This window comes from Pleurodeles waltl, chromosome 4_1 (assembly GCF_031143425.1).
Source record: "Pleurodeles waltl isolate 20211129_DDA chromosome 4_1, aPleWal1.hap1.20221129, whole genome shotgun sequence".
Classification (NCBI taxonomy): Eukaryota; Metazoa; Chordata; class Amphibia; order Caudata; family Salamandridae; genus Pleurodeles; species Pleurodeles waltl.
In genome coordinates, this window is record NC_090442.1 from 484127070 (window position 1) to 484141387 (window position 14318).

The window sequence follows — 14318 nt, forward strand, 5'->3', positions numbered from 1 at the left end:
CTGACAGGAATTCAAGCCTCAGTGGTTGGCTTCTTTGTCTGTTGCGGAATGAAAATCACAGGCTTTTTACAGAGGAAGAGCTCCATGCACCCTTCATGATAGTGTTTCCTCTCTCTCATGCACTGCTCACTCCAGGAAGCCAGGGCAAGGTATATACACAGGGCTGCGTGGCCTGTATGCCAAGTTATTCTGTTTATCTGAGAGTAAATGTGCAATTACGGCCAGAGCAGTCGACTGGGAACTGGGGAAGCAGATTTTAGTGCCTTTTTGAGCTCAACAGCATGCGATTCTGGGCAGCTCAATCTCTCCTCGCCTAAAAAACAAGCTGCTGGGGAAGGGGTCGGGAGGAGGGGACAAGTAGGGGTGCCGACACATGCTCATAAGAAAGACGTTCCACCAAAGTGGATGAAAACAGTACTTGGGGCATGGGAAACTGATAAGAGAAAAGCTCATGAGGAGCAACAGGAAATAGTGTGCTACAGCCAATAGAAACGGATGAGAAGTAAGTAGCAAGCACACTAAGCAATGAGAAGGAAGGGCGGGGATATAAGCCCCATTTAAGATCTATATTAAATACAATAGATTTCAAAAGCACAGCACACGCACTGTGCTGGCGAAACCTAATGATCTGACAGTTGAAAATATATATTGCATTTCCATTACAACTATGAAAATGCAGTATTATTTATTGGTTTGAGTATGTTCTATATAATTATGCTGTGTGTTTAAGTGTTACTTATTGGCTTGACTATTGTAACGTCATAAACATTGTATTTCATGTGTAACGTATAGTTATATAGACCAACCATAACCTAGAGTAAGACAGTTTACTCGTCAGTAATTCTGTTTCAGATACGAAAAAGTGATCCTGCTCGTATTTATTTTATTGAAAAGTAATTTATGATGAAATACCATTATGAAGAAACCACTATGAAGAACAGTAAAACAAAAAAATCCATTGACTTTAGGAAGCCTGAATTAGTGGCTTACATAAATTATTCCTTTGTATAGATATACCTTTTCAGCCAGCCTCACTCATCCATGATTATCTTTAGTGTACCTCTAACCTGTCACCAAAAGCTTAATACTGGCAGTTTGTTACTTTTTAGGATAAGGTCACCTAAAAATGTAATTTGTGGTTAACTTTTTCATAGCTGTTTTAATAGTTGTATTTCTTCATAAAAATGTATTCATAGTGACATATCCCGATCCTGTTTTCAGAGTCAGCCTTTGGCATTTAAAGACCGTTGACATTTTCAGCTGGTTTTGAAAATAAAGAGAAATATTGCCTTGATAATCGATTTGTTAGACTGCCTTTCCGAAAGCTAGAATGTATGTTTGTATTATTTTCCAACATGAAAACAAGTTGAAAACTTTTTTTATAGGTACAATACAGTAACATCCAGCACTACTACTAACGAGCGTATTGATTCCTTATTGGGGAGATCAGGGTCGAATAGCCACTTAGAAAATAGAAAGCCATTTTCTAGCAGGCTAGAAAAGGATGATGCATCTGGCTTTAAAAAGGTAATGTTTTGGTGATCAACACTTACTGTATTTTCTTGCATGGAATATTTGCCCCTGTGCTTTTTGTTAATTAGTTTTTTTACATAAAATGTCCTTAAGATTGTTTTTCATCTAGTTCTGTATTCCAGTGTTTATCTACAATCCTTTGCTTCGCAAAAGGAGATGGTGAACTAGTGTTAAATGATGCCTGTGTTTTTTTTTAAATATATTTTACTTAAGAGGTTTTCACATATATGATTACTGACATATTTTGGGAAGTGTTAAATCCATTCACAACTATTATAAAAACAAAAGTACAAGCAGATCATTTGACAATTGTATTCTGTTCTTAATTTTTCCTTCCCTATAACACAGATATGTTGCAAGGCAGTTCTCAAAGTAGTAAGGAAAACAGATGTTTGCATAAGAGTTTTTGTAAAGTGCTTTAAGGTCCCTGTTGAGCACTGGGTATTTCCCCATTAATAGAAGATTTGAGAGATTCCCAGAAGTGTAGCAGAGCTGGATGTCCTAAAGTTTACGGTAGTAGATTAAATGATTAAGCCACATGATGAAAAATAAAAATAAAATCTATTCTTGAAAATTACTGGCCTGTTATACCTTGAGAAAAGGTTCTGACTCACAGGGTCCCCTGGTAGCACATTCTGTCTGTTACCTGCAGGAAACCTTGGCAGTAGACTAAATGCAGAAGAAAGAATGTATGACCTTGTTCTACTACACCAGTTCTGATGAATGAGTCGTCGAAGGTGCTGATTCTCTGGGTCAGAGCACACTTAGAATACACAACTGGATCACTTGACACCACCCAAATCAAACATCTTCCATATGATTATTTTTGCATGAGAAGGTGGCAGGTACTATTGGTCAGTTTATTTAATGGATGTAGTTTGGGGCTCAAACTGACTAAGGACTAGCCTCTGGGCCAGTTGAGCTTTCCTTTTGGTGAAATTGAATTCTGAAAAAGCTCTTCCTTTGCTAAGTACTCAATTGAAGTGCCTTCAGGTGGCTATATGAACATCAAGATTGAAGAATTAGTCTGATAGAGACTTCTAACTGCAGATTACCTTTGAGCAGTACCTCTGCACTGCAGTAGGTGGCACCATGTGGGTCCACACTAGCACTGTTTTACTCAAGAAATGGCATGCTGGACCTATGTAGCTGCTACTCCGATCTAGCACTACCTCTTGTCTCTCCGAGACCTGCTTTTACCCCTGTAGGAGGCTGGCTCAGTGTATAGTGTACACCTATGGTCTGGCCATATACTGAGTCCAGGCAACCCTTAGTGATAGTGTTTAGATGTCCCGATAGCAACAGCTCTCTAGGGGTAGCTGTGGTGAGCAGCTAAAGCTTATCAAGGAGGAGTGTAAAGCACTTGCAATACCACAATAGTCAGTAACTGTTTAAAAAAAAACGAACCACATCAGGTGTTAACAAAAATAAAGTATTTATTGCATCACTAAGGCTGCACTAACATTGAATTATCTCCTCTTGGAGATATATACACACATAATATACACTTAGCAACAAACAGGAAAAGCATAGAAATGGGACACTGATGGAGGCGGCGGGGTGCAGACCATATATTAAGAAAGTGTTATAAGAATGGAGGAGCACAACAAATGCAAGTGTTAGAATCCCAGGAGCTGGGGAAGTAAGAAATTACCAGAGATAAGTTAAAAAATAAATCCCACAGGTGCCCGGGTGCAGAGTGGTTATCGAACCAGGTGTCCCATAGACGAACACAGGACTGTAGTGGTTTGACTTTTATGGATTCAGGACCCTTCCCAGTGGACTCCGAGGGAACCAGTTGGCACAAAGAAGGTTGGTGAGTGCCCCACCTGTGGATACCTTGAAGATCTCAGTACGTACACTAGGGAGCCCAGGTGCATAGTGGTGAAGTGCCATCGGAAACCCTCATTGAAGTCAATGGAAGCCTCGGTTGTCCAGCTGCCGTCCTGAACCTTGGATCAGGCTGGTGGAACCCAAAGGTGGATTCCGGATGTGAAGAAACTGAAAAAGAAGGGGACAGTGCCCAAACCACTCAAAGATGTCCCGGTTGTGCAGGTAGGCAATATCCTCCCTCTTGAAGGTGAAGTTCTTGCAGGTGAAGGAGGAAGCCCAGCTGTGGAGTCCAGGAGATGCAGAAGATCCTTGGAGTCTGCCACAAGCTGTCCCAAGTTGGTCGATGGATTGCAGGAGGGTCAATGGCCAGCAGGACCACCAAAAAGCCTTTTCGAATGCAAATAGTTGTTGCAAAGAAGATTGTAGGTTTCTGTGGACCAGCAAGGTCCTAGTGACTTGACCCTTGGAAGAGAGTCAGGACAGGCCTTCAGCAGGAGGGAAAGCCAGCTGAAGTCTGGGGAGCCCCCACGAATGACCCACTGGCAGTAAGCACATGGAGACAAAGAGAGGCCTCAGTAGCACAACAAAATGGAAGTCCCACGTTGCAGGAGCTGCAGAGTTGGAAGCTTATCTTTGAGTTGCAGAGGGCTAGAGGATGGGACTTCTCGGAGCTCGAAGATCTCTTGGAGAAATAGCCAACAATGCTTGGCAATAGTTTCCGTTGTGGTGCACAGCGGTTTCGTTCCAGTGGCTGCAGCAAGGGTCCGCCATCTCCCAAATTGGTCAGAAGACAAGTTGGACCCAGAGAGGACCACAGAACAACCACCACCTGTGAGCAGAGCCTCTTCGTTGTCCGTGGAACAGCAGGATCCACCAGCCAGTTGTTGTCTTGAGGTGCCTGCAGATGCAGGGAATGACTCCTTCACTCCAAGGGAGATTCCTTCTTTCATCTTGGATTTAGGCAGAGTCCTTGTGACCCTTGAGGATGCACAGCCAGGGATGTTGCAGAAATCTTGAAGAAGATGGATAAACAGTGTAACAGAGGGAGACTTCCCAACTGGATACAGTCTTGTTTCAGTTTCAAAAGCAGACCAGCAGCGGTTGCGGAGGCCAGGAGCAGAAGATGTCTTGGAAAGAGTTCCTTGAAGAGTCTTGCTTAACAAATCTGAGGACCCACTCTCGGGGGAGCCGTTAGGTAGCCCTGAGAGGAGAGGTTGGTCATTCTGTGCATTGACCCACCTATCAGAGGGGTCAGGGACGTCATCTGCATGGCCTAACTAGTCAAATGCTCCCAGGGCCTCAGCCTACCTTGTTTCCAAGACTGAAGAATCAGCCTGCCACAAGCAAGAACTCTGTGCGCCTCCCTGGGGGAGGAGATGGACAGGGGGTGGTCACTCCTCTGTCCTTTGTGTGGTTTTGCTCCAAAGCAGGAACCGGGGGTTCTTGAGCTGGTGTAAACTGGATTATGGAAGTAGGGCACCAGATGTGCCCTTCAAAGCAGTTTGGTGGCGCTCAGAGGCCACCCCAGCCCAGAGACACTTTTTTCAAAGGGAGAGTTGGTCACACCTCTCTTTCAGGAAATCCTTTGTTCTGCCTTTCCCTGCTTGAGTTAGGCTCATCATTAGGAGGGCAGAACAGTATCTGGCAGCACAGGCAGAACTGGGGGATCTAAGGAACTCCCAGAGTACATGGTATCATGCAATTAGCACTGGAATCAGATTTGATTCCAAACATGCCTAGGTTAGGAGAAGCTGTTATGTAGTTGGACCACTCGTGTCGACCAGTGTCCACTACATACCTTAATATGGCTTTCCAGCCCTTACAAAGCCCAGGGAATGGAGTCTGTGGCTTGTAGGGGTACCCAGTTTGCATGAGCTCCCATAATGTGGCATCGGCATAATACATGCTGCAGCCCGTAGGAAACCCATGGTGTACCAGTGCTCTGTGTACGTAGGTACTGTATACTAGGGACTTAAATGGGTGCACAAGTATGCCAATTGTGGAGTGTAAACCTTTACCCACAACCAAATTTAGAGGAGAGAGCACAGCTACTGGGATCCTGATTATCAGGGTCCCAGTGTACCACAGTCTATACATACTGACACCAGGCAAGATGTGGGGGTAACTGTGTCAGAAAGATGCTACTTTCCTACACCTCCTACAGTTTAAAAAATCCATGGTGCAAGGCAAATATCACCTTCTAAAACGGCAGGCTTTAAACCCTATTAAGAGTGCCTTAAGCAAATATTTGTCACTGATCCTCATCAGGTTTGCCTGGGGTCGAACCCTGACTCTGAGGCCTGCATTTATTGGCACAGTGAACCTGAAAGCCATACAAGACTGCGAAGTGAAACTCTGTTGCCAAACACCGGAAGAACCCTACAATAAGACCAGTCCCAGTCGAAGTATCTGTCACAGTCGAGTAGTTGCTGCAGTCGTTCCCAGGGTCAGTCATTGTGCTCAATGTCTTCAGGTAAGCCAAAAAGAACCACAAAAAATCCAAGCAAGACTTGCCCTTTCCCACCACTCATACACTCTTGTGAAGGTGCTAGGGCATTACCATGCTTCCTGATCTTGTTTCTGAAGCTGTTCGACTTTCAGGCCTATGCTGCAACATGTTCCGGCACATTTCTGGTGCAGACTATTGCACGGGGGAAGATCAGTGAGTTGTCACAAAGCGATGCTCTAACTCTTTGGATCATTACTGACTCCCTTTGGTGTGCATTAGGGCCCCAAGGACCCATTGGGCCCTCCATCTGGGGTACTGTGGCGGATTCGCCTTCTGTGCCAATTGGACTCTCCGAATCACCAACTAGGCCTCCTCCAGCTCCTGTTTCGACGACTCCTATGGCAGTTCCATCAGTACCAGAGGACGATGTGCCCATTGTACACTCTGACTCAGTCTGTGCCATTCCTGCCTCGACCAATGCTGCGCTCCGCTTCCATTGAGGGACCGCCTCCCCCGACTTGGCTTATCACCCCCACAAGGAAGAACACACATGTTGCATTTCTTATCTGGTATGGATTTGGGCAATGATTACAATGTGGGAAGTGAAATTGAGCAACCATACTACAAGGAACATTGTTATGATGAACATCAAGAAACCAGTTTACTTGATACTTCCCCTGAGTCCGATCTCCTCTCACCCCCTACTACTGCCACTGAGGAGAGCGCTTCCTACTACGTGATCATGCGTAGGGTGGCCAAAATTCTTTACTTTCCAGCTCTGCACCTTAGAGATCAAAATCATGTCACAAGCCTTTACAGATGCCTTTTTGGCAGCTTGGGCCAATCCTTACTCTGGCCCCGGAGTCTATTGCCAGATAGTGAGGCGCCACTGCACTGCCCCGGGCAACCCTGTATTTTTACTTGGCACCCCTCGCCTGAAAGCTTGGTAGTGCAGGCATCTGCAAATTGGACAGGCCTGAATACCTTTTTGACCTTTGGGAATGGAACATTCTCTGCAAATAGCTTGACCCTCGGATCTGTGAACGACAGCTGCTATTCCCATGTTATTGAAGATTTGGTGGCAGAAGCCCTCCATGGAGTTCCAAGTGAACTATGACCTGGCCTCACCGAGCCATACAGGATGGTTGTGATGCGGCCAAGATCTGATACAGATATCTAGTTGCAGATTCCTTACCTTAGAATTTCCCCCAAGCATCAGTCTGGATTCGGAGATTTTTCTCGAGCAGTACCCCTGTGTGTGCCGTTAAGTGGTGTTGATTGGCTCTGCATCTGTTGGCGTCATGCGCACCAGATATGACGTTGCAGGTCCTATATAGGCACCACCCCAGCGTGCTGACGTCAGTTTTTATTTTCTTTCTAGGCCAGCCAGCGCTGATCCGAAGAAAGAGCTACCCCTCAGTCACTTTTTGACTGGTGTTTTGTCGACTTTTGTTAAAGCTTTTTTGAGTGATTCTACTGGTCGAGGCATGCCTGGACTTAAGACGGGGTTCACCCAAAATAAATCTTCTTTGTCCCACTTGAAGTCCTCAGGAAGTTCAGGTAAGTAGTGGCAGAAGAAGTGTCTTTCAAGGCCTCCAACTACGGAACCTGCGTCTGGCCCAACTTTGCGCTTTCCTGAGTTTCTGGGAGGTACTCCTGCCCAGCTTAAAGAGTTTTATGAGGCCATGCGCCTCATTTTTGGGCAGCTCGACTTCGCTGGAACGGTTCTTGCTAAGTCAGATGGGACGCCTTCAGGTTCAACACCGGCGGCTTCTACCTTGGATCTGAGGAGCACCAAGGGATCCATTCTTGGATCCATATCGGCGCCAGTCATAATACTTCAACCTTCCCTGGCGCCAGTTCTGACAGAGACGCTCCCGGCGCCACCCATGCCCTGGGGTGGTGTCACCCCCATCCTCATTGCTGATCCAACACAGAGATACAGACTCTGGAGCTGGCAGGGAACTTTCCCCCTATGTTGGAGATTGAGCCTTACTATGGGCTAGATTATGGTGAAGAAGGGAAGGAGTCGCTGGACCCTTTAAAATACCAGCTTCAAGACCCCATTGACTGACGTACGGACTCTGGTGAAGCTGGTAGACTGGAAACCTCCGCAGACACTGGCATGCTCTCACTCCCTACTGTGGCAACGGAGGAGGGAGCAAGCTTCATATTCAGTGGTGGTGAGAGCAACTGTGAGGTCCTGGACCTTGAGCTGCAATCAGTGGCAGTCAGGACAAACCTTCTGACAGAAGTGCGTCAGTCTCTGAATCCCTGCTTCCCTTTAATGAAGCTCTTACAGATCTCCTTCTGGGTACTTGTTCCAAACTAAGAGCAGGGCGTCCAGTGAACAAGACTATTGCCCGTCACCCTGCACCGGGTGACCCAGGTTTCCTGACTCCACACCCCACCCCTGAGAGCTTGGTTATCCAAACCTCCTCTTCCCAGGGTGTCTTCCCTTCCACACTCTTGGATAGGAAATCCAAGAGGCTAGGCAAACTTGGGAAGATTGTTTTCTTGCACCACCCTGGCATTGCAATCAATGAACACTGCATGCCTTTTGGGTTGTCATTCCTACACGCTGTAGGATACGGTTCTGCAAGTGCTCACCTTTGGCCTTACCAGCACCCCTCATCTTCAGAGATCAGGGTTTTCAGTCTTCCCCTATCTCTACGACTGGCTGTTGAAGGTGGGCTCGTCCCAAGCTGTTGTTTCCTACCTCCAGACTACGGCGGACCTCTTGCATTTGTTGGGGTTCACTATAAACATGCTGAAGTCACACCTAACTCCCTCTAGGATGCTCTCTTTCATAGGGGCTGTGTGGGACACAGTGAAGTCTTGGGCTTATCCTCCCTTCTGGTGAGTCCAGGATGTTCAGGCTATGATAATGATGTTTCAGCCTCTATCCTAGATTTCTGTGATTTCTCATGGCCTCCTGCATCCTGTGGGTGACACATGCCAGATGGCATATGTGTGCTCCGCAATGGGACCCGAGGTTCCTATGGGTGCAGCATTAGGGGAATCAGACATGATCCAGATCTCAGGGGGAACTGCACAAGATCTGCAGTGGTGGCTAACAGTCTGCAATTGGGCAGAAGCAGAGCCCTCTCCCTTCCCTAGCCAGATGTGACTGTAGTGATAGATGTCACTCCAGTGATGAGCGGGCGACCTGGGAGAGGCGGAGATCAAATGCGTCTGGTTTCTGGCAGAGTAAGACTCCACATCATCCTGTTGGAGCTCCAGGCGATCAGCCTAGCATTAAAAGCATTTCTTCCCTCTCTTAAAAAAACGGGAGTGCAGGTGTTCATGGACAATACCACCGCCATGTGATACTGCAACGAGCAGGGTGTTGAGTGGGGTCATTGACCCTTTGTCAATAGGCCCTGCACCACTGAACAGGGAGGGAAAATGATGGCATTTCCCTGCTGGTTAAACAGCTGGCGGGCTCTCTGAACGTCAGAGTGGGCAAACTAAGCTGACAATACTTAGCTGACACAAATGTCTCCATCCAGAGGTGGCACAAGGTTTTTTTGTTCAGTGGGGTGAGCCATGGTTATATCTGTTCACCTCCGTAGAGAACACGCAGTGTCACCAGTATTGCGCGTTGGAGTTTCCAAGGTGACACGCTATCTGCAACGCTTTTCGTCTCGAGGTGAGCTCAGGGCTCTGGTACACCTTTACAACCATACCACTTCTGCCCAGACTTCTCAAGAAGTTAAAGAGCGACCAAGCCCAAGTAATCCTTGTGTCACCGGACTAGGCACAGAATCTGGTATCCCGAGCTATTGAACATTGCCATTGATCATCCAGTCAGACTGCCCCTTCAGGATGATCTTCTGTCTCAGCAGCAGGGAAGGGTTCTCCATCTGAACCCGTCCAATCTCTGCCTTCTTGCGTGGAAATTGAGCAAGGAAAGTTGAAAGCTTTTGATTTCTCACCCAAAGCCTGCAACATAATCTTGGCAGCCAGACATTCCTCCATCAAAACGGTATGTGCCTGTTGGAAGAAACTTGTGGAATGGTGCTCAGAGAAGTCTGTTGACCCTCTCTCTGAGGTTGTGTAGTTGATCATTCCTGTGGCCCAGCAGGGATCTGCTATTGGCACTCACAAAGGTTATTTTTCTGCTGTTTCTGCGTTTTTGAGGTTGCCTGATCAACCTTATTTAAGTCTCCTATTGTTAATAGGTTCTTTAAGGGCCTTACACATCCGTCTACATGAGCCCCCTCGCCAACAGTCTACATGAGCCCCCTCGCCAACATCGTACGCAAGCACGACATCATCATCACCTCCTACGCCGACGACACCCAACTTATACTCTCCCTCACCAAGGACCCCGCCAGCGCCAAGACCAACCTACAAGAGGGTATGAAGGACGTTGCAGATTGGATGAGGCTCAGCCGCCTAAAGCTGAACTCTGGAAAAAAAGGAAGTCCTCATCCTCGGCAAAACCCCGTCTGCCTGGGACGACTCCTAGTGGCCCACGGCCCTCGGGACCGCACCGACCCCCACAGACCACGCCCGCAACCTCGGCTTCATCTTGGACCCTCTTCTCACCATGACCAAGCAAGTCAACGCCGTGTCCTCCGCCTGCTTCCTCACCCTCCGCATGCTCCGCAAGATCTTCCGCTGGATCCCCGCCGACACCAGAAAAACCGTGACCCACGCCCTCGTCACGAGCCGCCTGGACTACGGCAACACGCTCTACGCTGGGACCACAGCCAAACTCAAAAATCGCCTGCAACGCATTCAAAACGCCTCGGCCCGCCTCATCCTCGACGTACCTCGCAGCAGCCACATCTCCGCACACCTGAGACACCTGCATTGGCTCCCAGTCAGCAAAAGGATCACCTTCCGACTTCTCACCCACCCACACAAAGCCCTCCACGACAAGGGACCGGAATACATCAACAGACGCCTCAGCTTCTACGTCCCCACCCGCCTCCTCCGCTCCTCTGGCCTCGCACTTGCTGCTGTGCCTCGCATCCGCCGCTCCACGGTGGGTGGGAAATCTTTCTCCTTCCTGGCGGCCAAGACCTGGAACTCCCTCCCCACCAGCCTCAGGACCACCCAGGACCACTCCGCTTTCTGGAGACTCCTAAAGACCTGGCTGTTTGAGCAGCGATAACCCCCCCCCCCCTTTTTCCCCTAGCGCCTTGAGACCCGCACAGGTGAGTAGCGCGCTTTATTAATGATTTGATTTGATTTGACTTTACTCCATCCCCATTCATTATGCCCTAATGGGATTTGAATTTGGTTTTGACCTTTCTGATGGGTGCTCCTTTTGAGCCTCACCACAGTTGTCCTTTCAGGCTTCCCTGACTTTGAAAACATCATTCCTTGTGGCCATTAAATCTGCCAGCAGGGTTAGTGAGCTGCAGGCATTGTCATCTGAGCAACTCTACATTTCTATCTTTACACCCTTTCATGTAGGCCAGTCCATCACCTTGCCTACTTTTTGCATGCCCCCACATCTTTCAAAGGAAGAGGGGAGAATTCACCGCCTGGACCCAAGAGGATTGGCAATCTACCTTGATCATACAAAAGAGTTCTGGGTGTATGACCAGCTCTTTGTCAGTTATGTGGGAGTGAGGAAAGGTGGGGCAGTGCAAAAGCATACCATCTACAGATGGATCCTACTCTCCATTACGATCTGCTATGCACTGGCCAAAAAGCAAATAGCTGAGGATTTGTGTGCTCATTCTACCTGAGCTACAGCTGAACCCACTGCGTTAGCACGTGGAGTTCCAGTCGTTGACATCTGTCAGGGGGCAACGTGGGCATGTTACGAAACACTGCTGCCTGAACAGTGAGGGCCATAGGGATGGGTACTTTTCCCATTCTGTCCTGCAGGACTTTCTAGTGTGATCCTGGTTCGCAGACCCACCTCCAGGGATGGTATTGCTTTGAGTATCTATTCAAAGCTAAGGAATCTGCAGCTAAAAAATCTATCAGTTGAACAAGTTATTTACCTTTGATAACGCCTTATCTGGTAGAGGCATATTCTGGTTGCAGATTACTTACCATCCCAACCTCCCCACTCTGTGATATCTGATTTCTAGGGACAGGGGCTGTAGTTTTGATGCACCAGTAGTCCGTGTTCTGCGCTATTGGAGTGAAAAGAAACTGACATCAGTGCGACGGGGTGGCACCTATATAGATTCCATGACGTCATATCTGGTGCGGACACGGAGCTGATCAGTGCCACTTAAAAGCACTCAGGGGTGCTACTCAAAACATTCTCCAGATCCAGTCTGACATCTGGGGGAAATTCAAAGGTAAGGAATCTGCAACTAGAATGTTTCTACCAGATAAGGTGTTACCGAAAGTAAATAGCTGGTTCATTAGTCAATAAAAGAACTGCAACTTCTGCTAAGATAATCTGATGTTCTATGCAACCTCATGAACTCTCCACCCATTTCTTCTTCCTCCACTAATCCTCAGCTATTTTTTCTCATCATGGGTATTACACCCATAGCATTAAAAACCCCTTAAGTGCTACTGTCCCTCAGTTTTATTTTAGTAATCATGTATAACCTGGCACATCATAGTCTGCCTGACACTGCCAGTCTTCATTGCATCAACTATGAGTTTAATTTGTGGAAATGTTTGTTCTGTCTTAAGGAAGCTCAATCTTACCAACTCTATTTCCTAAAAGAAAGTCACTTCCTTCGTACATTATCCATACTGTGCGCATTTGGCAATAATGAGTTCTGATGGATACTTCACTGCTGATTCCTCACCTTGGAGCACTCCCCAGGAAACAGACTGGATGGAGAATTTTTTTCCCATTAACGCTCCCACGCACTGCTCAGTGTGTGTTGCGGTGACGTGTTGGCTTTTTACCATCCTGGAATTAATGGAGCAGAGCTGCATCTAAGCTTCACACCATGTGTGTGTAAGGAAATGCCTCTTTGGCATGGTTACCCCCTGACTTTTTGCCTTTGCTGATGCCAAGTTATGATTTGAAAGTGTGCTGAGGCTTGCTAACCAGGCCTCAGCACCAGTATTCTTTCCCTAACCTGTACCTTTGTTTCCACAGTTGGCACACCCTGGCATCCAGGTAAGTCCCTTGTAACTGGTACCCCTGGTACCAAGGGCCCTGATGCCAGGGAAGGTCTCTAAGGGCTGCAGCATGTCTTATGCCACCCTGGAGACCCCTCACCCAGCACAGACACACTGCTTGGCAGCTTGTGTGTGCTGGTGGGGAGAAAATGACTAAGACGACCTGGCACTCACCTCAGGGTGCCATGCCAACCTCACACTGCCAATGGCATAGGTAAGTCACCCCTCTAGCAGGCCTTACAGCCCTAAGGCAGGGTGCACTATACCATAGGTGAGGGCATAGGTGCATGAGCACTATGCCCCTACAGTGTCTAAGCAAAACCTTAGACATTGTAAGTGCAGGGTAGCCTTAAAGAGTATATGGTCTGGGAGTCTGTCATACACGAACTCCACAGCACCATAATGGCTACACTGAAAACTGGGAAGTTTGGTATCAAACTTCTTAGCACAATAAATGCACACTGATGCCAGTGTACATTTTATTGTGAAATACACCCCAGATGGCATCTTAGGGATGCCCCCTGAAAACATACCCGACTTCCAGTGTGGGCTGACTAGTTGTGCCAGCCTACCACACACCAGACATGTTGCTGGCCACATGGGGAGAGTGCCTTTGTCAATCTGTGGCCAGGAACAAAGCCTGTACTGGGTGGAGGTGCTTCTCACCTCCTCCTGCAGAAACTGTAACACCTGGCGGTGAGCCTCAAAGGCTCACCCCCTTTGTCACAGCACCCCAGGGCAATCCAGCTAGTGGAGATGCCCGCCCCCTCCGGCCACGGCCCCACTTTTGGCGGCAAAGCCGGAGGAAATAATGAGAAAAACAAGGAGTCGTCACTGGCCAGTCAGGACAGCCCCTAAGGTGTCCTGAGCTGAGGTGACTCTGACTTTTAGAAATCCTCCATCTTGCAGATGGAGGATTCCCCCAATAGGATTAGGGATGTGCCCCCCTCCCCTCAGGGAGGAGGCACAAAGAGGGTTTAGCCACCCTCAGGGCTAGTAGCCATTGGCTACTAACCCCCCAGACCTAAACACACCCCTAAATTGAGTATTTAGGGGCTCCCAGAACCTAGCAAGATAGATTCCTGCAACCTGAAGACGAAGAAGGACTGCTGACCTGAAGCCCTGCAGAGAAGATGGAGACACCAACTGCTTTGGCCCCAGCCCTACCGGCCTGTCTCCCTACTTCGAGAAAAACTGCAACAGCGACACGTCCCCCAGGGTCCAGCGACCTCTGAAGCCTCCGAGGACTACCCTGCATCTAAAAGGACCAAGAACTCCCGAGGACAGCGGCCCTGTTCCACAAAGACTGCAACTTTGCAACAAAGAAGCAACTTTTAAAGACAACCCGTTTCCCGCCGGAAGCGTGAGACTTTGCACTCTGCACCCGACGCCCCCGGCTCGACCTGCGGAGAAACAACACTACAGGGAGGACTCCCCGGCG

The 14318-nt window shown here is 48.1% G+C and overlaps 1 protein-coding gene across 2 annotated transcripts in view; it reads left to right on the forward strand.

Moving 5' to 3' along the window:
* Positions 1 to 14318, forward strand: part of PPP1R12A (protein phosphatase 1 regulatory subunit 12A) — a 1050482-nt gene that overhangs the window by 794141 nt on the left and 242023 nt on the right. For both annotated transcript variants that reach the window (XM_069228775.1, XM_069228774.1), the window contains one exon: positions 1386 to 1527. In XM_069228775.1, coding sequence (XP_069084876.1) covers positions 1386 to 1527 — 142 coding nt within the window. The remainder of the gene's footprint in view (positions 1 to 1385; positions 1528 to 14318) is intronic.